General features: G+C 44.7%; 1 protein-coding gene across 1 annotated transcript; it reads left to right on the top strand.

Annotated features, from left to right (window-relative positions):
• The first annotated feature begins 940 nt into the window (after positions 1 to 940).
• On the top strand, positions 941 to 22,530 carry RFWD3 (ring finger and WD repeat domain 3). The gene is made up of 13 exons (XM_084214986.1): positions 941 to 949; positions 3,118 to 3,538; positions 4,924 to 5,168; positions 6,891 to 6,976; positions 7,072 to 7,269; positions 9,507 to 9,598; positions 11,743 to 11,857; positions 16,423 to 16,651; positions 17,834 to 17,984; positions 20,162 to 20,338; positions 20,948 to 21,162; positions 21,427 to 21,644; positions 22,303 to 22,530. Exons 2-13 carry the CDS (start codon positions 3,120 to 3,122, stop codon positions 22,444 to 22,446), a joined length of 2,289 nt encoding a protein of 762 aa, XP_084071112.1. The 5' UTR covers positions 941 to 949; positions 3,118 to 3,119; the 3' UTR covers positions 22,447 to 22,530.
• Positions 22,531 to 23,616: the final 1,086 nt, after the last annotated feature.

The following is a 23,616-nucleotide window of genomic DNA, read 5'->3' as shown; positions in this document are numbered from 1 at the left end:
CTTTTAGGAGAGAAGACTGAGGGAGTTGAGCCTGTTCAGCCTCGAGAAGAGAGGACTGAGAGGGGACCCCACCAGCGCCTGTCCCTGTTTGGAGAGAGGCTTCAGAGGATGGACTGAGCTCTGCTGGGTGGCTCCCAGCCATAGGACAAGAGCCAAGGGGCAGAAAATGATACATAGGCAGTTCCACTCGAGTGTGAGGAAGAACTTCTTTACTGTTTGGTCATCATACACTGGAACATTGTCCAGGGAAGGCGTGGAGCTTTCCTCACTGGCGATACTCCGGGAACATCTGGATGCAATGCTGTGAAAGTGCTCTGGGACAATCCTGCTTGAGCAGGGAGGTGGGAGCACATGACTCACCGTGCTCCCCTCCAACCTGACCCATCCCGCCGTTCTCCTCGGCCCTGCCCACGGGGCGCCGGGGCCCGGCTATCCCGGCGCCACCTCCGGCTCCCCTGGGCTCCCCCCGGTTCTCTCCAAATCCTTTCCGGTTCCGCTCGGCTCACCTCGGGGCTCCCCCTGGATTTCCCCCGTTCCCCCCGGTTCTCCCGGGCTCCCCCCGGGCCCGCCCCGCCGCCGTGCCAACGCCCCGCCCACCTCCCCCGGTTTGAATGAACTTGTGTTCCCGCTCTTTTCGCCACGCGGCGTCTCCGCCAATGAAAACTCGCTCCCCTGCTCTTGCCCCGCCTCTATGCCGTCAGAGGTCTCGTTGTCCAATCAGCGGGCTTTCACCGCTGCGCATTGACCAATCAGAGCACGCCGTGCCTCCCTGCCCCTCGCCCCGTCACGCCCAGTTCCGTTGAACAGACGGACAGAGCGATTGACCAATGAAAAAGCGGAAACGGCTCCGACTGGCCCAATGGCGGCCGGCGCAGGGGGGGCAGCCAGCCAATAGGGCGGCGGGGGCGGGGCGGCGCGGCGCTCGAGCGGGCGGCTGGGCCCGGCGGAGGTGAGCGAGGGGCGGCGGGGCCGGGTCGGTGGTTCCGGGCCGGGATCTCGGCACAGCTCCATCCCCCGGGGCCCGGCCGAGTTCCCCAGCACGGCTCGTTTTCCCCGAGCGCTCGGGCTGCCTGTAGCTGCCTGAGGGGGGATATCATTCTCCCGTGCCCTTTTTGTGACGGGCTCGTCTTTAAAATCCGCGAGCTCTGTCGAAGAGACGGCGGAGAATCCCCGCCCGTGGGGCGCGCGTTCCCTTCGGGCCCTGTTGGGTTGTTTCGTTTGTGTTAATTTCGTGTTCAAGCAGGCGCGGCCGGAGCGGGCCCGGGTGCCCTCCGCAAGGGGAAGCTGCTGCCTCAGCCCTCAGCCCGCGGTGTGAGCCGGGGGCTGCCGGCCGGGCTCGGCCCTGGGGGCGCCCGGGGTTCCTCCCTGCGGCCCAGGCGGGCTGTTTGTGGGGACCCCCCTCTTCCCGGGGCTGCCTGGCAGGCGGTCAGCTGGCTGGAGGAAGGCCTGGCTTGATAATCCTTTGGGCCAGATTCCAAGATTTAACCGTGAAAATGCCATTATTAACCTCTTAATAAATCTCAGGCTAGGTAGGCAATGGAACATGTTGCCCGGGGAGGTTGTGGATGTCCCAACCTTGGAAGTGCTCCAGGCCAGGCTGGATAAGGCCTGGTGGGAGGTGTCCCTGCCCTTGGCAGGGGCGTTTGGGACTGTATCTTTAACCCCTTAATATAATGATTCCATGTGGTGAAAATAAAAGGTTTATTATGGTGTTGGGTGGCAATTCTATAATGAAGATAGTACTAGAAATGCAGTACTTGATTGTAGAATATTACTGAATCTTGGCCATGCAGCTGTTCTGGTGGGAAGTGGTAATGTCTATTTTGACCTCGCTTAGGCTGAATTGATAATCAGGATAAGAATGATAAAATTAATAATTTAGACTTTCTTAAAATACCTATAAAAATATTTGAGCCTTACTACAACCTCTTTTATTAATTCTTGTGTACCTTTTCTAGCTACTTTTTATACACAACTAGCATTTGTTCTCTTTATGCAGCCCTAGCTGGGTAAGTTTTACCAGCTTGGTAAAACTGGTGTTTGTGCTTTGGGCTTCTGAAGAGTGTTAAAGGTCTGCAATTCCCAAGGCTTTTCAAGTTTATGATTGCTTAAGTACTTTTTGGAGAATGTGAATGATTTTCAGCAGCTTGCAGTATTTAATCCACACACCTCTTCCAATAAAGGACTTTTGAGTTTTTGGTGAATCTGTTCATTCAATTGATGAGATAATCTTGAACTTTTTGTGTTGTGAGCACAGTGTGGCCAAAGTGCTCTTAATTTGGTGACTGACAGCAGCATGAGAATTAATAATGCACAAACTGTTGTCTCTGTTTTTCTTCAAACCCTAAGGTAGTACTCCTGTTCTGGAGGTAACCTGAAATCCATATGCCAAAGACGTAGAAGGGCAACCACCCTTAATATATTTGCAGTCTTATTGCAGATTTCATGTTTATCCAGTCTTGGGCTGAATTTGGATCCCCAAATGCTGATGCTGCAGATACCAGTAATGTCTCAGTCATGTGTTCTGCTGTCATGCCCTTTCTGGTTTTGCCTGGTGTTGGTAAATACCTGAAGGGCTGTTCAGTACACTGTGGGTAAGGGTCACAGCGATCTGTTCCAATAAGGCAATTTTATTTGAAGAAACTTGAATGTCAGTCAAGAGAGCAGTGCAGCAAAGGACTGTGTCATAGAGCTTGTTTCTGGCTGTATCTCTGGGCGCTTGTGCAGTGCTGCTCACCTGGGAGAATCTCAGATATTTCCAACTGTTCTTCAAGATCCACGTGAATTTACTTGGCACATAAATGATGGCAGCAAGAAAACATTGGCTTTACATACTCATCCAAGTGCTTATTTTAGTTGATTTTGCAATGTGCCTTTGGTGCTAGCTGCTGTCGAGCCAAAGACTTTGAGCCCAGGACTCTGGGAGGGTGCTCCCAGCTCACATGTGAGTATTGACTTGTGGTTTAGCTCTGCTGCAAAGGACAAATTTTCTCTTGGCTCTGAATTCTAAAAACATTTTTAGTCACTGAGTGCTGTACCTGGTTCTTGCTATCATCAGGCTACAAGTAGGGTACACTTATAAATAAGTAAATACTAGTTTTCTTCAACTCCTTGCAGAAATGGCTCAAGAAGAGATGGAAGTTGATCTCCAACCAGTGGCTGGTTACTCAGTGGAGACCCTCCAGACACTTTCCCCGGAGCCCTCTGGTCACACAGTGCTCTCCTCCCACGTTCCTGTGCCCTCTGGTCACACAGCGCTCTCCTCCCACGTTCCTGTGCTCGAGGAAGGAGGAGGCAGCGCTGCAGCCCTCCCTGCTGACGATGCTGTCCTCATGCCCAGCGCTGGTGCCAGGGCAGCAGCTGCAGAGCCTGACCTGCAGGCGGGTCCTGCCACGGCCCCCAGTGGGCTGCAGAGGCTGCAGGGGCCGTTGGATCAGTCCCAGCCGCCGCCTGTGCCACAGCTCACACAGCGCCCGCCAGCAAGGAGAGCGCGCAGGCAGCAGAGACTTGGGGGTTCCCAGAGGACAATCAGTGCCAGGTAAAGCAGAAATGAAATTGGGTCTGAGCTGCCCCGTGATCACGTCCAGCATCAGTTCAAAACTTCCTTGCTTCCTCTTACAGTGCCCAGCCCAGGTGTGTGGCTAGGGCCAAAGCACTTGCCTTTAAGTTCAGTAATAGCACAGTGACTTTTGGTCTCTTCTGGCAGGTCCTTTGCCCTTGTTAAGTGAATCCTCCTGATTCATATGTTGGCAGGGGTGATGTTGACCTCTGAGTCCTTCTACATTTTGAATTTTGCTTGCAGAGCTTGTGCTGCTGCTGTTCCCTCTGCACAGCCAGATTCCTGTCCGTGATTCCTGCAGCAGTACTGATTCTCAGCAGTTCCAGCCAGCATTTAGCTCAGTGGAGCTTGTGCTCTGGTTTGCATTTCACCTTTGATTTGGGGTCTGCCTGATTACATTTGCTGGTGACAGTTCAGAAACATACAAATGGATATTTTTCTGTTGGGCTTTGTTGTTGTTGGTTTGGTTTGGGTTTTGTTTTTTGGGTTGTTTTGTACTTTCAGACAAAATAAAAAATCCTCTCTACTTAATACCATTTGGATGGGATTACAGAGGGATATGAATGGGGATGCTCTGTAGCCAGAAAGAAATCCAAATTTCTTTTTTATTTGTTTTTCTCTCATCATTCTAGCTTTTGTATGTGCCAAGGGTGAAATTATAATTAACTGAAGCATTGCTTTTAAATTCAGCAAGACCAAGAGCTCCTTTCCTCCCAGTTGATTAAACACAACTGTATTGTTTGCCCTCGGATTGCCTGCGAAGGTCACGGTAGTTGTGAGGGCTGGAAGGCAACCTGAGAAACTCCTTTGAATCTGAAGGATAATTGAGATGATAGCTGAACTGATGGGGGAGAGGGGAGGATGTTTCTATCTAGGGATGAGTTCCAGCAGAAAAGAAGAGGAAAAGTAGAAAGATTAAGCACAAAGTAGTCAGTGGAATGAGGCTCTCATCCAAGTGGTATGCATTTCACAGTACCAGTTCCTCCAGGAACCAGGGCTCAGTTAGGGTTGGAGAGACAGATTAGGAGTTTCCTTAGGCTTATTAGTGAATGATACTCTTTGTGTTTCTCCTCTCTAACCCCACCATCCCCTTCTCCCCCAAAAGAAAGCAGTATCATTGTTGTAATGAGATTTTCTTTGAACTGAGCAAAATTGATTGTTGCTGATCCTGCTGATTGTTCACAACATGGTCTATCCTATGTGATTATCCCCCTACCCGGGAAGGCCTGACTTGATAACAGTGACATCTTCCTGCTGAAGTCAAAGCCTAGGAATTTTCCTGCGAGCATGCATGGGAAAACATGGTGAGTCTTTAGCTTACCTGAAATGACTGTGGCTTTTGTTTCTTGCATTTCTGGACTCAGGCCAGCATTGGACCATTACTTTCAACTCAGTAGGACCCAAGAGCCATCTGCAGGACCAGTTCTTCACCCAGAGTTCCCCCGTGTTGTGAGGGACCCCCAGGCACAGCACCCAGCCGAGACAATAGAAGTGAGTGACTCTGCCAGCAGCACTTCTGAGGAGGAGGAGGAAGAGGAGGAAGCAGTGGAGGCAGCAGCACCACTGTTACCATCAGCCCAGGAGACTCCTCCAGCAGTGAGCTCAGGAGGTTTGTGCTGTATTGGAGCTGTGTAGAGACTGATTTCAGACACTTTTCTTGCTGTTTGAAAACTCAGCAGGGAAACCCTTTTAAGCTTCTCAACAGACGGGGCTCAGAGATTTTTGTGCCCACAGCTGACAGGAGCAGGCTGCTGCCACACGGCTTCCTGGCAAGCAGCTCCTAAGAGCAGCAGCCACAGCAATGGGTGATTGCTACCATAATGTTAAATACAATCTTTTTGCTGTTTGCAGACTGCTATTTATTCTGAAAGTTACCAGGATTATTTGTAACTTAAATTTAGAGATTATTGTTTGCCATGCTTCCACTCCCATGTATTATTAAGGAGTGCTGTTGAAGACATCAGGTCACAGCTTGGACATCAGCAAGATGATGATCCTTACAGAGAAGGATCTGATTCAGTATTTTTTAGTTATTTGAGATTTCAGGCTGCTTCAGTTGATTTTTCATTCCCATGTGACACTTAGCTGAGGAGATGGAGGTACTTTTTGTTTTTCTTTTTCTTTCCTCATTTCTTTCTGTCTTTCAATTCTTTATCTAAACTCATGCTCACAGGCTGACACACACTTCAGTGACATTTTGTGTGATTAACATGCGCAGTTTATGTAAGAGTGACAAATAGTTAACTTGCTAGTCAAGGTTATTGCTGCCCAGAGAATACAAGAACAAGAATATTTTTTTACTTCAGTCTCTAAGGAATGTCCTTATAGATTGACTCTCTGCCCTCAGTTTTGGTTTTGATTGCCCAGCCCACCTCATTACCTTTTTTAAAAGGGTACATCTGTGAGGTATCTTTTGAACAGATCCATTCTGCTTGCTCTGGGCTAGTTTTACACATGACAGGAGCTCAAGCTGTTAAGTGCTGTATATTATTGTGTGAACATATGCTCTCTGCTGGATTTTGTGGAATTCCCTTGTTGCTTATATAAGCCAGTGGCTCCTCTTACAGCCCAGAATCACAGAGGCTGAAAACATTATTGACATTAGCCAGGGTTAGGTGATAATTCCACTGGATGGAGAATATCTACCTTAATTACTAAATGTGACTAATGACTCTTGTTTTGTCAGGAGCTAGAGGGGAGGCAGTTATTTCTGCTCCTTTTTTTACTGTGCTAGTGGTGGTGATCTCCACATAGCAATTCAGTGTGCCCATGCCTCAACAGATGGGCTGACAGAGGCCCACCACAAAAACATAGGGAGGATACCAGCAGAATTGGTAGTTCAGACAATTACCAGCTGGAAAAGTGCTGAAGTCAGAGTGAATGGACAGCCAGCATACGGGAAATGCTTTCTTGGCACATGAAATATGCATGCTTAGATCCCTTGGCAAAGCAGCTTCTGATATTGGTGTCTGTCTTTCTCAGGGCATAATGATGCAGGAATATAATCTGACATCAGCCTAACTATACACCAAATCTGTTTGTTTTGTGCAGGTCAGAAAATTCTGATAACAGTTTCTGTCCTTAAAAGACCTCTCCTTTTTCACTGAAATTCTGTTGCTTTTCATAAAAGAAAACATAAAATTTTTCAGCACTAGTGTTTATATGTAGAAGGCCTTACACACAGAATGTGTCCAGGGCACTGATCTGAAGCTTTGTAAGTAACCTGTGCTGTGTCACTACTTAACCTGTGCCCTGATGATTTCAGATCAAAGCAGGAAAACTCCTTTTCACCCCATTATGAATCAGGTTATTTAAGCAATGCTTTCTTTAGTTTCCAGTCAAGTTCAAGCAGAGCCACCTCAAGCTTTGTCTGAAGCTTCTGCAGAACATGAAAGTCATGAAGTCCAGCAAAAGCAAGTAAGGTGAACTAAATGCTTTTGGAGACAGATTATATATGGTAAATGCTGCATTTTCTGAAACAGCTGTGTTGTTTTTTTAATTTTTAATCCTAGACAACTCCACTAAAGAAACTGGAGCCATCAGTTCCTGTTGCACCTCAGGATGAGGAGGAAGGAGATACCTGTGCCATCTGCTTTGAGCAGTGGACCAATGCTGGGGAGCACCGTCTGTCTGCGCTGCGCTGTGGGCACCTCTTTGGCTACACCTGCATTGAGAGATGGCTCAAGGGACAGGCAGGGAAGTGCCCTCAGGTAACAGGGCTGTTTGTGTGCACTGAAAAGCACTTAAAGCACTTACTATGTGTGCCTAACTTGTGCCTCAGATGTGATCACTGTGTTATAGCTGGTTGCTGCATGAAGCTGCTGTCAGAAGTAACAAACCCCACCATTACTTTGTTGTTATTAGGCCAGTAACAACTAGCAGTACTTTAAAGGATGGGTTATGACTTGGATCTTCTCTCTGAAGTAGAGCATTTGTGAGTAGCAGATGTAAAGGTTTGAGAGTTCAAGTGCTAAACTTGGAAATGGTTTCAGAATGCCCCAGTCTGGTCCTGGAGAGAACCACCTGGAATGGAAATGGCAGATGGATTCCTAGACACAATTAACTAAGCATAATGACTGTGTTATTAGACAGGAAATGTGTCTGAGAACTGTTTAGGAACCACAGAATGGTTAGGGTTGGAAAGGACCCTAAAGATCATCAAATTCAGTTTTCAGTTCATTAATCTTCTGTTTTGACCTGTGTCTGCTTTTGCAGCCTTTAAGAGGACGAGGTTGTTTAGGAAGCTGGCAGAGAACAAACTGAGAACCAGGTTACATCTTCTAATGTCCCTTTGCAAGTGGTAAATCAGCTTTTGAATGGTTTCTTTCCATGGTTAATATTGATCTCCTTCGATGAGGTCTGCACTTCTATGTGATGTGTTTCCATTCCTTTCTCCTTTTTTCCATGAAGGAATGCTGACAAAAAATAGGTCAATGAGTACCTCACAAACAGGATTCAGTTCTGGCACTTCCTGAGTCAGTGGCTGGAAGCCCAGGGTTCCTTTGGCTTTGTCATTTTGAGAGCTTCTGTATTCTTGCTTGACTTTGCAGGATTCCCTTCTCTCAACAAGAAACTTCCTGTTGATGTGTGCTGTGACTAAACCTAAAGAATCCCTGTTGCCATAGCAAAGGCCCAAAGTTGATTTTTCTTACCTCTGTCAATTCTGTATAAGCTTTTCTTCCCCTACTTCAGGCCCAGACAGAATTCTGAGAAACCTGCCTGGCATATTTACTCTCTGGAATTTTGTGACTGCTTTCTTCTTGAACACTAACATCTCAATGATTGTTTGCTCCCTCTTTCTCTTCCAATGATGCAAATACTAAAAAGTTCCTGGGAGAACTTGCTCTGGAGAGAACCTTGAAGCTAAATCATCTTTCCTTCATTTTCAGTCTCCCTCCTTTGCAGTTGGGTGTTCTCTGGTTGAATGGCCCAGAGCTGCTGTGCATGGTCTGTATACTAAGTGGCTTGAGTGTGAGTTGCTGTGAAATTGCAGCATTCCTGATCCTGCCAGTGGCAGCTGCTGGCTGCCAGGAAAACTGTCTTGGCCATTTACTGCAGTTTTTACAAAGAGGAGGGAGGTTGTCTGCTCTGAGACGCTTGTGATAACTTTGTGCTGCTAAGTAGTAGACAAGTGTGCATTTGAAGCATACACAGTAATTTAATGTTTAGCTGAGGTTACTTGATCTGAGTATTCACCTGCCTCTTTTCTTTTCAACAAAGAATATTTGCAAAACAAACTTGGAAGAAATTATGGCATCTGCAAGTTCTAACTTGCTTTCTTTTTAAGGTGAATATAGTGTACTAAATTATTGCAGCTTAGCTAGATGCACAAAATTATTGAAATATCTGACTCCCTGTGTGTCACTGAAGTCAGTGTTTCATTCAACAATGGAATACTCTTATGGATTTGGGCCTGTACAACATGATTAAAGGAATACAGTACAGAAATAGGAGTTGGAAGTATGCTCAGGGGTTCCTGAATCTTTGTCTGTTGGCCAAGCATCAAGTCTTGATCTTTTCAGACCTGAGGCTGGGCTGGTGTTTTGTTCTAGATCTTCTTGTTTTCACTTCTTTGTCTGTTTTGGGATTTTTTGTCCCTGGAACTTAGCTGACTGAGCTGCATTGCCAGTGCATTAGCAGAATACATTTAGTGGGAGGCAAGGAGATGGATTATTAAAGGTGCAGTAGGATATGCAGCTTTAGTTGTAGCCCTGCTTAGAGCTCTGGTGTCTGTATGAGGGAGCACATTGCAAACATACTTGTGTTTGTGGCATTGTTTTCCAGCAGAAAGCCCCTCCTTTCAGAGCTAACTAAAACCATACCTAGGGACTCGTAGGGATGCACAGTTTGGATAGTTAAATTCCTGCAGATGACCTGAGCTTGTGTTTGATTTCAGTGCATGGATAGTTAAATGCCTGTAGATGACCTGAGCTGGTGTTTGTTTCAGTGCAATAAGAAGGCCAAGCGCTCCGACATCGTGGTGCTGTACGCCCGCACGCTGAAGGCGCTGGACACCAGCGAGCAGGAGCGCATGAGAAGGTACGGAGCCTCCACCTGAAGGGGCCTGCCCCTGAGAGCTGCACTCTGCCTGCTTCTCCATGCTTTCATTTCCTGCATGGTCTGAAGCAATTTGTGCATTCCCTTGGGGTGTATCAGGAGTGTAGCTACCTGAAAGAACCAAGGCCTTGCTGCATTGCACATCTTAATTTTCTTTTGGAACAGAATTCTTGAGTTTGCATTTTGTGGCCCTGAAACAGCAAAAGCTGTCTTGTGCTATATCCTGAATTGTTATCATGGGAGGACATGCAAAGTTGATGCCAAAAAGCTGTATATTGCTAATTCATCATTAGATGGGAAAAGCAAGGCATGGTTAGGAATGCAAGGAGGGTGAATAGCTGACCTTTTCTGCCACCTTTTCTGTGTGCATTAAACAGAGTAATACCTCATATGAATCACTTTCCATCTTGCTTTGTCAAACTCTTCATGTAGCTTTACTTGCAAAAGGTCAGCAAGCATTACTATGACTCCCACTTCCCTTTCCAACTTAAATGTAGACCTTGTATTGAAAAAGGGGAAAGCAGGTATGAAAATGGGGATTCGTTTCTTTTCAGTAAGATGCTGTCACAGATACTATTCTGAAATGAAAATGCTGCAGATATCTGAGTTCTTCTGAGTCTTGTGTTGAATAGAATTTAATTGGGGTTTCTTCACATATCTACAGCTATACCACTGTTCTTTCAAGGCAGTCTTTCAACAGAAACCTCACTATCCTGGTAATTATAGATCAGAAATGATTGAGGAGTAACAGTCAGGAAGGGAAGAATCTCTTCTCTCCAGATTGCCACAGCCTGATGGTGTTTGAAGTGTACCTTTAGAAGGGTGATGCTTCTTTCACTGGATTAACACAGGAAAATAAATGATATATATTATTTTTTTCAAAAGCATCACGGAAGACAGTTGCATGTGTAAATCTTGTTATCTCTCATGAAGGGGTAGTTGCCTGACTTCTGTTTCTGTCTCAGAACCTCACTGCAGGTGTTCCCCACATGCCCTGCTCCTCCTCTGCCTCCTGTTTTTGTTGTAAGGCAGGGAGCAGTGACTGACTGTGAGTCCATGGAGCTGCTGGCAGTGGCTGCCTTCTGGCACACAGCCACAAGTGGAGCAGAGATGTGTGTGTGCATGCATTAGTCTTGTTTGCATGTGGTCCTGAATTAGGTATAAGATCATGGGGTTTGTTTGTCACATTCAAAAAACCCACCAGCCTTCAGCCTTTGGATACTAACATAAAGAATGTGTTTGTGATTGTTAAATAGGCATTTCACCTGTTTCTTCTGCAGGAAAAAAAATCTCATTAAAAAGCTATAAGGAAATGACAGAATTCTGTGCTTTGAAACATTCAAGACTAGGTCTGTGCATTTGCAAAATATTTAGGCAAGCTAGAGCTCCCTGCACATGAATGACAGAAATAACTGGAATATTGCAGCTTTTGACATACAGAATGCAGTGGGCAACACAGACCTGGTGTACAGCTAATTTTAAGGAGTGTTGGTGTTTCTTTCCCCACTTTAGCTATTCCTTCATGTAAGCCTTTATGGAAGAGAAATAAATTCAAGTAACCTAACCGAAGTGCTGCTGCTAAACGGTGTGCATGCACTTTTGGGCTCAAGGTGAGGCTGAAAGTGGGTCTTCTTTATGGGCATTCACAGAGAATTTTTCTGTATCATTTTTTCTGGTACAGATATATTTTCCTAAAATACAAGATTAGCTACTGGTAGTAGAGACAAGCTTGACGATCTTGCTGTTATATAGTTATGCTATGATGTGCTGTGTTACTGACACAGTGTATTACATGGACATAATGGTATAGGATTTGCTTAAGTGTTTCTGTAGGAGAAAGAAAATCGATTTCTTTTTCACTCTCCTCTGCTAAATGAGTCCTTTTGGAGAGGATGAGGAGAAAGGCTGTTGGAACAATACTTGGAGTGAGTCATTCAGAACAATTGCATAACTGAATATCTCAAGGTGAATGTGTTGGGTTAGTGCTGTACCAGGTTTTCTGTGACTGTGGATTTGCCTGAACAGGACATGTGGTGGGATGAAGTCAGAGGGCAGGAGCTGACAGCCCAGAAAAGTATCCAAGATAATACCTAGGCCTAAGGATTGCTTTCCTCTCCTTCCTCCAGCTCTTTAGAAAAGGAGCAAAAGTTGCGGAGACAGGCGGAGCTGGAATCTGCACAGAGCCGTCTCCAGCTCCAGGTGCTGACAGATGAATGTAGCAAACTCCGCAAGCAAGTTCAGGTGAGTCTCAAACTACAAAAACACAGTGTTTCTTCCTCTTCAGCCTGCCTTTTCCATCTTTCCTTAGAGGTGAGAAGACAGGATTCCAGTTTTAGTAATTATCAAGACTTAGTAAACTCAATTGGTGAATCATCCAAAGCTGGCAAATATATCCTGGGCTGGAATATTCATGTGTGCTACAAAAACTCTGACTTTTTCTTATGCTTTTAAGACTTAATTGAACTTGAGCACAGCACTGGAGTTGTTTGGCTGCTTGGTTGCGGGTTCCCTCTCAGAACCAGACTTAGTCTCCTTGTATTTAGTGTAGTTGCATGAAACTAAGCTTTGGAAATCTCTGTAGTAAACCTGCAGTGCAACCTATTATCACTAGTTAGTCAAGAGTCTTTGAGAAGCAGTTTGTGAAGAGGCATGGCTACTTGCAAAGTCAAAAGAAAACAAAAATACCCTAAGGGTTTGGGGTTTTTTGAAGGTTAGTCAACATTTCAGTTTAACACCTGGTACCCTGGGACCTGGCCTGTCAAATATGGGAGGCTGTACATGGCCTGAGCAGCTGCTGAGAGGCACCTCTTAGGGCACAAATTACTGACTGTAAATGATAGGTTGTTAAATGACTCTTTCCTTCTGGTTTATGCAATAGTGAGATATTTTGTAACTCATCCTAGCTGCTTTTTCAGGATTCCTATAAATTATGGACTCTGCCAGTGCTTCCAGCTGTGAATTAGCTGGCATATTCCATCAGTGCTAGGTTTTCCAAGAGTCTGTTTCATTGCCAGTTTGCTACCTTTTGTTGAATGAGGCAGATGATATCCTCTGTCTAGCAGCCTGCTTATTTTTAGGCTTTCCTTTATTCCTGGAATTTTTTTTTTTAGCTTGACTATTCATATCTGTACATTAAACAGCATCCTCTTTGCTGAAGTCTTCCTGTGTGACATAAGATAATGCTTTATAAATTCTCTAAATTTCTGCATGAAGCCATATGCTCATCATCGCTAATAAGAAAATTGGTCCACTACAAACTTTGGCTTAAGAAAAATGCAAATAAGATAAAATTGCCGGTCCATAATGTTTTCCTGCAATTCATTTGGTCTTAAATGATGGAGTATCCAGTCTATCTGTGTTGAAGTCACATGTTATGAAGATTAAGTACCCTGTGTTCTTTAAGCTCTGTTTCAGTATTTATTACTGCATTCATCATTGTACTGTAGTGGTTAATGCAAATGCTGGAAGCAATTTTAAGGTGCTTGTTTATACTGTGAATAATCTGGAAGTGAAACAATATACTGGGGAGCAAAAAGGTCAGCAGGAAGTCCACAAAAGTCTTCAACTTGTTTGATTGCATTTTGAGCAGATGCCTAATGAGCTCCTTGTTTTATGAGAAGTCATAGAGTAAAGTAACTACTTGCATAGAAGTATTTAGATTGGGAGGTTTCTAACCCAGCCCTGGTTGGGTGATTGCGGTGTAGGGTTGGGCTGTTCAGGGTTTTTTGTTGCTAATGCACTTGAGCTGTGCCCAGCAGCAGTCATGGCACTAGCTATGACCTTTTTTTTAGGTTTGTATGCTTATTCATTGTACTTTATTATTGAAGTATGTAATGTTATTGAGACTAGGAAATTGATGGTTTTTAAGTCTTTAGCTCTATGAAAATACATGAGGAAATGAAGATGAAGAGAGCTCTGGAAGAAAGCCCTCAGGAGTGGGGGCTGTGCTGAGCTGTGTCCTGCCCACCACACAGAGGTTCAGGCTTGTGTTTCAGAACCAATGCTGCTGACACTTTTTACCTAATGTTTTTCCTTTGGGAGCAGAAAGAACTTGGGAATTAAATGTGAGCTACTGCAGTACTCCTCCTGACTCTGCCAGCATTTTCAGTAAAGGTAGCTGAGGATAAATAAACCATCTCTGCCTTCTAGTATTAATATTACTTACTGATCAGCTGGGGTAGGAGATCTGATTTTTGCGCTTGGGAGGCAGTAACTCTCTTTGGATATGGAGCAGGAAAAGGAGGACTGGCATGGAAGTTACAGGAGACTGCATGCTGCTGTGGAGAAGAAAACCAATGTAATTGTGACCCTTGCAGAGATCAATTTATGTTTCTTGATGTAATGGAAAAGGTTTTTTAAAATAGAATTTTCAGAGCATTCAAAAAAAATTGAATGGCAAAATATCAATAAAAATTTGTGTATTCAATACCTCTAGAAAAAAAATAGGCTAATTGTTTTATTGAATAAAAATTGTTCATCTTTGTGATCTCTGTGTTCACCTCCAGGTGATGTCTGGGAAGTGGAAGCTGGTATTCCATTGCTGTTGTTTATAGTGGAACCAATTAGAAATGCTCCATATCCTTTAGTCTGAATTTGAACCCAAACCCCAAACAGAGGTGGAAGGTGGGATATCCACAGTGCTGCACCACAGCTTGAGGTTGTCCTGTCCTGTGTTTCTCTGTTAAAGGCAGGGCTGGGGCTGTGCAGTGGCAGGTGGCAGGTGTGGCTTCTCTAAGAGCTCTGTGGGAAACAGCCAGAGAGTGACAGTCATTGATGCCTGCCTTTGTCTTGAAAGCTTCATATCAGCTATTAGGGCTGTAACCTAATAATTCAAAACTGTTCTGAGTTTATTGTAGCTGGTGGTTTTCCTTTCCTATTCATTGTGCTCTTCTGCTTTTCCTCCTGTATGCTCCTCAGGAAGACTTCAGCTCTATAGCCCATTCTTTCCCCCCAGTGTGACTGTTCATTCATCACTGCAAAGGTGAGCTGAAATCTAGAGAAAGTCAGAGCATATGCAGAGAGAGGAGGCTGCTCTCAAGGCTCTTAGTTGACACCAGGCATCAGGAAAACTCTGCAAAGCATCTTAAAGGAAAGTATAGGCTTTTACATAATGAACAGAATGTTCTTTTGAGCACAATTAGTGGAATTTGTCTGCAGCAGAACATTTTTAATCACCTTGCTAATGTGCCTCCAGTAAGACTTCCTGATTCTGCTGGGTTTGTCCTTTGTGTTTAAATGTAAACATTGTATTAATAATCCTTGTGATTTTAATTGCCTGGTTTCCTTTATAATAACTTGTGTGAAAGTTGAATGTTGAGTGCAGTTGACAAGGAGAGTTTTGTAAGGTCCCCAGAGCAACAGATAATTGTAATCTCTTCTGATCCCCAGTGGTTATAGTGTCCACCCCTCACCTTTTAGAAATACTCAGTTTATTAAATTTTTGATTAAAAGTTGCTTTCTTTTAAATTACCTGTGTTTTGACTGCCTGCTTACTCTGAGCCTGAAGCTACAGCTTTCATCATAAGCATCCTGACAACCCTCACACCCCTTCTTCTTGTCCCGATTGTTTTGCCTTTTCTTGCTCTATTGGGATGATCTGGAGTCTCCAGCTTCCTTTTCTTTTTTTTTTTTCCTTACATTTTTATATTCCCTTGGGACATTTGCAATGTGCTTGATGCCAAAGAGATCAGACCTCTGTAAAGTATCAGAACTGCTCTCCTCTTGAGCAGCTTCCAAAAGTTATAGGTCTTGATAACTATTAATGTAGAATTTGAACTTTGATCTTGCCTTTTTGAAAATTGCTGCCTTTGCTTCAATGCAGGTTAAGTGGTGGTGACTGGTTCAGTATTGAGGCTGACTTGCAATTACTGATATATTCATAATATCATTCTTGTGACCCTTAATTGTTTAAAGATTACATAGTGTTTGAAGCAGAACCTGTGTTGCTCAGACAACAGAAAGCAAGTAGCAATTTTCCTTCAGTATACCTTCTCTCTTAAATATCCCTGAGATTCTGTATTGTCTGGTTTTGACCTTGGATTACATGATGGTCAAAATACTTTTTGGGAAGGGATACTTCTAGTTGACTCACAATATGCTGATGCCACTACCTTGATTCCCACCTCACCCCGATCATCTCAGCAGAAAAAGGAATTCAAGGAATACCTTGTTCTTCACAGAAGCTGTTCTTGGCCATCCCTTTGCTGAATATCCTTGAGCATTCATCAGTTGAGGTGGAGGAAAAGAGGGGAGGAGGTGGTAGAAGACAGAGCTGGAGCTCTTGAGAGTTGTGTTGTTCCTGGAATTTGCTGCACAGGGTTTACAAGAACAGGGTCATTGTCATTAAATAGACTGATTTGTTTCCTGCAACGCCCTTTGTGTTGAATCTTGGGCTTTTATTTTTTTATGGGGTATTCTGGAAATTCTGGAAAATGGTTTTAATTGACTTTCTCTTGTGGTTTAGGGGCTCATAATACTTGGCAGTTCATTCCCTTCTAAACAGCATTGATCTGGTAATAGTTGTTACTGGCTTTTATGTGTTGCCCAAGAGTCCTCTCTTTCACAGGGTGTAATATATACAATAACAAACTTTGAATACATTTTGCCAGTATTTACACAGCATTTGAATGCTTCTGTTGCTCACTGTCATAGGCCATGAACTTAGAAATAAAGTACTTCAGGAATAGCATGGACTACATTTCCCTCTTTTATCTGAGAACAAGTACAGTTGGAGCACCTGAAGCAGAGAGCACAGAAGGTTACACTGCTGGTGATGCATTAAAGCTCTTTGGGTCTTTTCTTTGCAGGAGCTGAAGGCTCTGGTGGCCCAGTACAACGTGAGCCCTTCTCAGCAGCCCGGCAGCTCCCGCCCCTGCCTCTCAGGCAGCCTCCCCTGCAGCCAGAGCCAGCGCAAGTACCACTTGGAAAAGGTGTTCCTGGTGTCTCAGACTGGCAGCTGCAGAGTGATGGCATACTGTGACTCACTGGGCTGTCTTGTGGTATCACAGCCTTCTCCACAGTCTACTTTTATTCCTGGTAATTAAGTTAGTCAACATTTGGAGGTTCAGAAGTACAAGTTAACGTCATTTCTGCTTTGTCCCTGCTCCGTGCTTTCCTGCTTGGCCTTTGCATGTGCATTGTAGACTGAGAATACTTGTAAGACTCCCCATACTTCATCTGGCCCCTGCATTGGTAGCTTCTACCTAGCAAAGGAGCTTATTTTCCCTGGCACTTCTATGGCAGAGTCCTAGTAGAGGGTCTGCAGCTCTCCTGCTGGAATGCCACATCCACAGGAAGGTAAAAGATGCGTCCTGTAATCCTTGCAAAGGTGGACCTTCTGAAAGGAGAAGGGGCCAGGCAGTGGAGCCTGCAGAGAAGCTTCCAGTGGTTAAGTGAGAAGCACTGTAGGTGGATTGATGCACATGCAGCTGATTTGTCAGAATTCTTAAATAAACAAACAGAAAAAAAAACCCAACCTAAAGCAAACTCCTTTTAATATGAATGCCTGAATGCTGTTCCCTAATGAGGAAATAGGAAGCCAAGAAGTCACAGGCAGCCCTGATTTTGTCTCACTGTTATGTCCAGGGGCCAGTGACCTGACATCTGAACCAGTGCCAGTGGCTTTTGCAGTGCAATACATGTGGCTTTAGGAGTCTGAGAGCACTTATTTGCCAACTGCTTTCTGACTGATGAGAGTTACTTTATTTGGTTAATGGGTTTGAGGTTAATGTGCCTTATCTAGGCATAACAAAGTGCTTTTCTGCATTTAACTGGTCTCATTTTTCTGGCATTTGTAGCCAGGACTGAATCTCTGAATGGAGGCTTTGTGGTGACTTGTAGCACACAGGTTAAGTTCACCTGTACCCATTCTTTGCTGTGATGCTTGTTCTCTTAAATAGCCATGTAATCCTGCTTTTTGTGGTTTTATCTGTGCAAGAGTGTCTTTGAAGAAGCTGGCTAAAGAGCAGCAGGCCTTGTAACAAGAATTGCAGCACTGGTACTGAATTTGCTCTTGCTGACTGGGATCCTTAAGGATTTAGCTTTGTTGCCATTTGAATTAAAGAATGATTTGTGGCAGTTCTTACCCAGAAGGGCAAATAACTTACATGTTCATCCCACCACAGGCTTCAATACGGACTTTGTAGTTCTGGCATAGAATGGCCAGTTCTGTGCATATGCTGCTTCTCAATAATCTGCTTTACCCTTCTTCTGTGGCAGGTTGTGGTGTTAAGATGATGAGCTTGGCCAACCTGAAGAGCAGCCAGTACATCCCCATCCACAGCAAACAGATCCGGGGCCTGGCTTTCGGCACTCGAGCCGATGGTTTGCTGCTCTCTGCTGCCCTGGACAACACTCTCAAACTCACCAGGTGGGCCCTGCCTGTCCTTGCAGAGGTTGGCTGTGTGCAAGAGGTTGGGCTGGATTTTGTTCTGTCTTGCAGCACTTGCTGTTTTGCTTTCTGAAAGATGCTGCAAAGATGAGATCAGGTCTGCATATTCTTCCTGCATGGGGGAACTAACAGAGGGGAGGACTTACTGATGCTTTTGCATCTTTAAGGTGGAGATGTCATGGAGCTACCTCTCTCTGATTATTTTCCCATGGGAAACAAGTAATTCATCACAGATTGGCCAACTGTGTTGAGAATAAATAAAATAATATGTAGACATGACATTTACTGTCCATTTGTTTTTTTCTTCCTGCAGGGAAATGAGTACAGCATAAAGCAGAAATAAAGGGTAGTTAGACTGGGCTCCTCCTTCCCTGCACTAATGTCAACTTTACTGATTTTAAACTTCTTGCAGACTTTGGAATTCATCTGGGATATGAAATGCATAAACAGCATTGTTGAGCATGTGTTAGAGGCTCTCCAGAGCTAGCAGAGATTTAAAGTAGCGGGTTGGAGACTAATTATGCAGCAACTGAGAGAAAAATGTGTCCAGTCCTGTTAGAATTTACAGTTTATGAGTGTGTTTTCTTGCTGCTCTGCTGCTCTTCAGTCTTAATCTTAGAGTGCTTCAAAACTTTATTGGCTAATTGATTCTTATTGAGTTATATTAACGTGTCTGTGCAATCTGTCTGTCAGTATTGGGTTAGGCCGGATAAGTGTCTGGTTTTTGACTAATTAGTCTCAATTCTTTCCCACAAGTGAAGCAATGAACAGAACTTAATCCAGCAACAGAAATGTACAGAATATTTCTTTCCTGTAACCATGTTGAAACATTTGCTACATGAGTTAAAAGTAAACAAAACTGATGCTCAAGTCAAGGTGTCAGATTTTTATCTGATTGGGCTGATAATTCTTTTCATGGTTTAATCTGAAGAGTTAGCAGGCACTGCAACAAGGAGCCAGACACTTCCATATCTACCTCTCACTGCTTGGTTGGCTGCATCAGAGCTTGTGATCCTCTTGCATTTGTGCTCGATCCCAGAATGTCTTGGAGTTAGGTGTTGGCTTCAGCAGCATCTTCATACTTTTTTCAGTCTCCCTCTGAAAGAATAGTCCTTCTTTGGCAGCCTTTCTTCTCTAGTCACTAATTTCATAGTCATCCTCCCCAATAGAATCATCCAAGATGCTTTTATGTCTCCTGCTCTGGCTTGCAGTTGTTTAAAGTAGCACTGTGAGTCTGTTTGGTTTTGGGGTTTTTTTTCATCCTGTTGTTTTGACCCATTCACTGCTCTGGTATCAAACTCCCTGTTTCCCCAGCTAGATCTTTGTAGTTGTTCCCCTTACACTTACCTGGGAGCAATTACTTGTTTCTCTGGAGTTCTGAGCATAATCGCCTTCCCCAGGGAGAAGCACATGTGTTACAAAGGATATCCGGAGTTACTTTGATATGTGCAGTCTTCTGTGCTGTTCTCAGTGTGCAAATGCATGTTGACAATGCTGCCCTTTGCAAATACATCCTGATCTGATACCAACTTCATCTGTTATTCTGGGTTGTGCCCCTCTGTGGACTCTTGTCTTCTTTAGAAACTTGATTTGTAGAAGGAATAATTAATACTGTAAATGTACTTTCAACTGTCCTTAGCCACTCACTGTCTCACTCCTGCTTAAACTGGATTCTTTTGAGGCATAAATACTGTTCCTCTTGTGTAAAAAGAGAGGAAGTAATTAATGAGAGATGTAATCTGAAGAGATGAGGATCTCTTCAGAGCCCTGTGATCTCAGGAATATGTGCTATTACGGGACTACACAAGCATTGCTTCTCCTAATTGTTTCCAGAAAAGTAACTTAGCTTTCTCTTGCCAGTAAGGCAGCTGAGACCCTGCTGTGAGATTTCCTCTCCCAGTCTCCAAAGATCAAACTGGAAAAAGAAGCATTGGCCTGGAAGAATTATAAATCACTTGACAATATCCAAGGGATTATTCTGTTTGGGTTTTTAGATTCATGTCTGGAGTAAAGGAGGAGTCAACTGAGAATTCAGTCTAAAGAGAGATGCTTTTGTCTGAAGACTTTAAAAAGCTAGATTAGCTTACTTTAATTGTGCAGTTTTCTCATCAGTAAATGCTTGTGCAACTGGCCATCACTTTGCTTTTCTTCTGCAGCTTGGCAACAAACACTGTAGTGCAGACATACAATGCTGGCCGTCCCGTGTGGAGCTGCTGCTGGTGTCTTGATGATACAAATTATGTCTATGCTGGATTGGTCAATGGCTCTATCATGATATATGATCTGAGAGACACAAACTCTCATGTCCAAGAACTGGTCCCTCAGAAGTCGAGGTATGGCAGAAGGATTTATCATTCCTCTCAACTAATAAACATCAAGTTAAACACAGCTTCTTCCATAAATCACGCAACAATTACAATAGTTGAAATTGTATTATGTGAATCTCTTGTTCAAAAATTCACATTTAGCCCAAATGTGAGAAATCTCTCATAAGGTTGTATGGTGTTTATATATGACTTATGCAGGTGCCAAGCACTTGTGCTCCTTTTAAGGCACACAAGGTGCAGTTTATACTGTGCAGTATAAACAGAAGAGCTGAATTTGTTTGGAGCTGGGTTTAGTATTTAATTTTGAAAGGACAAATTACAAAGAGATGTGAAATTCTGATGCTTCTGTTTCTTATACCCTGGGAATCAAATGCTGACTTGCGCTCATGTGATGTGTGCTCTCTGCTGCTTCTGTAAAACAGAAGGCCCAGCAGTTAAGCTGGATTTAATTTATACCTGACATATCCATTGGTGCTCCTTGCTTGAAGGACCATCTCACAGCCTGCTGAAGTCCTTTCTTTGCCATGCAGTTGGAGAACTAGAGCTCTGCAGCAGCGAGCAGGGCACCAGCAGAGCTGCAGCTGACAGCACTGACTCTGCCAATGACCCTTCCAGGTGCCCCATGGTATCGCTGTCCTACCTGCCCCGGATGGCCTCAGCCTCGCTGCCTTATGGTGGGATATTGGCTGGGACCTTGGAAGGAGCCTGCTTTTGGGAGCAGAGAGCTGGCAACTCCTACCGGCCTCACCACCTGGCCCTGGAACCCGGAGGCTGCATTGATCTCCAGACAGAGATCAACACACGGCACTGCCTGGCCACCTACAGGCCCGGTATGTACTGGGATGTCTGCAGGCTCTGAGCACTGCTTCTCACTGAGTTCTGCCCTGGGCTGAGCTCAGCAGCAGCCTTGGTGCAATGGGCACAGCAGAAACACAGCACCTGCTCTTACTAGAGCAGTGAGCATCTGCACATTGAGAAAAACTGGGCATGAGCAAAGGGAGGCAGCTGCAGGCTGGTGCTGCTTGTATTCCTACAGATAAGGCCTATCTGTGAGTGCATTTTTCAAAAGTTACCTTTTTATTTCTACTACGCAGGTAAAAATAACCCATGTATGCGTTGTGTGATGATGGAACTGACTTGCAGCCCACTGACAGAGGGCTCAGAAGATGTGGTGTGTTCTTCCAACCCGGTTCAGACTTTCAGTGCTGGTCCCACTTGCAAGTTGCTGACCAAAAATGCCATTTTTCAGAGCCCAGAGGATGATGGGAGTGTCTTTGTGTGTGCTGGTGATGAGGCATCCAATTCTGCTCTGGTATGTCTTGCTCCTTTCAGTGTGGTGTAGGGTTTATTGTAGTTCTTAGGAAAGAAGCCTTATCAGTCACAGCATCAGTGTGATTTGGTGGGAATTGTCATGCACATTACCTTGTGCTGGTTGATCTGTTGTACTGCTGTGGCAGATGTAACTCCCTGATAGTGTGGGACTCCCAGTCTTAGGCAAGGTCCCCATCCATCAAAGGGCATGTAGCAAGGTCCCCATCCATCAAAGGGCATGTAGGCAGTGAGCCCCTCTTGTCCCCCAGGGGAATGGGGTTGGACACAGTGGCACAACTGGGCTCTGTGAGTGGTGTAGCAGACTCAGTGGGATAGTTAGTGTGGTAAGCACTGTGGGAGAAGGATCCAGGCTTTTTAGGGATGATGGGGAAGAGGACACAGGTTGCCTTTTGTATGAAAAAGCAGCCCAAATGCAGAAGATGGACAACAGGCTGTGTGAGAGCTCATGAGTGGGGTCAGAGAGGGTGGTGAGTGTGACATTGTGCTGCAAATCTGTTAAACACCAATCAAACGAGGTGTGGAAGTAGAGAAAGGGTCCTATTAGTAAATTGAGGAAATCTTTTCTGGAGAGAGGAAGGTCTGTTCTGGGTAGGAGGGGAGAGTCCTGCAGTCCTTGACCTTGTCTGTCCCTCCCACAGCTCTGGGATGCTGGAAGTGGTTCCTTGCTGCAGAAGCTGCCAGCTGACCTGCCTGTGCTGGATATCTGCCCCTTGGAAGTGAACCAAAGCCACCTCTTGGCCACTCTGACAGAGAAGATGGTGAATATCTATAAATGGCAGTGAGCTGTCCTTATGCTTGCCACAGACTGTTCCAATATGCTGCTGATAACCCTTCACAAGTGTTCAGTCCTGCACTTGCTGCTTACAGGAGACAGGATCCATTACAGCACCTTTCTGGCAGTGGGGAGGAACTGGGATGCGCTGGTGCCCAGAGCAATTCCTTTCTTCTTCTTTATTCCTCTTTAGGCCTGCCCTTATTTCTTCTTTTGTCATTTTTTTTTAGTCAAACTCCACAAGCTGCCTCAGCACAGCAATAGTTCCTGGAGTGTCTCCAGTGTGTTATTGCACTTTTTTTTCTGCTGTGGATGCAGCACAGGGACTTTCAAATCTCTGCAACAAATGAATAAAATAAGAGGAGCTTGAAGACCTGAGACTCTCACTGCACTTTCTTGTGGAAGCTTGCCGTGATTGCTGGATGGTGAAAAGGCATCTTGTAGCATTGCTGATACACAGTGTGAAAGCAAGTTCACTGCCATGGGGAGCACATTCCCAGTGTTCTGTTGAAGGTCTAGGGTCAGTTAGCTGTTATTCCCTAGCAAGGATGGATCCTGGTTTGGGACCATGGAGAGAACAGGCTTGAAAAATCTACAGAGAGCCTTTTTCCTTTGTGGTTTTTTTTTTCCATGAGGATATAATTTGCACTGTAATTCCTTAATTCTCTGCCTTCTTTCCTTTCTCTCTTTCCTGCTTTACCTGCAAGCAAACTTGGACAGTTTGGTTGTGGAAAATGAAAATAGTACTGGAGAAGTACAGGTAAAGAAGAGGGAGATTATTCTTGTACTGTTGGCTGCTGCAGTCCACAGTGTTCTTTCTTATAGACAGGAATGTAGTGAAACTGCCAGTACATTGGAAAGGAATGCTGGCTGCTTCTATTGTTTGGGGGTAGGGGGGCTGGATTTTTTCTGTTTTGAGGAACCAGTGGAAGCTCAGGGATTTCATCAGCTTGTTTTTACTGACCTTTTATGTTCCTTAAATGACAGTTTACAGCTCCACAACTGGTGACAGAGAGCTTCCAGCTGCGTTTGTGTGAGTGTTCTGCAGCTACTGGTTTGTGTAAATGTGAGCCTGTGGGGTGGGATCACAGCTGGGGATGTGTGGACAGGTGCTCTCTTAGCACCTTACTGTAAATACCAGGTCAGATCATGAAGGGGGACTTCAGTTCCATTTTATATG

The sequence above is a fragment of the Fringilla coelebs genome, assembly GCF_963513975.1.
Source record: "Fringilla coelebs genome assembly, chromosome: 14".
In the NCBI taxonomy this organism is placed as follows: domain Eukaryota; kingdom Metazoa; phylum Chordata; class Aves; order Passeriformes; family Fringillidae; genus Fringilla; species Fringilla coelebs.
This window is presented reverse-complemented; position numbering and strand designations above follow the sequence as displayed.

Coding starts and splice junctions, on each gene's coding strand:
- RFWD3 (XM_084214986.1), top strand. CDS start 3,120: ATGGCTCAAGAAGAGATGGAAGTTGATCTCCAACCAGTGGCTGGTTAC. Junction 9,599..11,742: donor GAGCAGGAGCGCATGAGAAG/GTACGGAGCCTC, acceptor TCCTTCCTCCAG/CTCTTTAGAAAAGGAGCAAA. Junction 17,985..20,161: donor AACACTCTCAAACTCACCAG/GTGGGCCCTGCC, acceptor TTTCTTCTGCAG/CTTGGCAACAAACACTGTAG.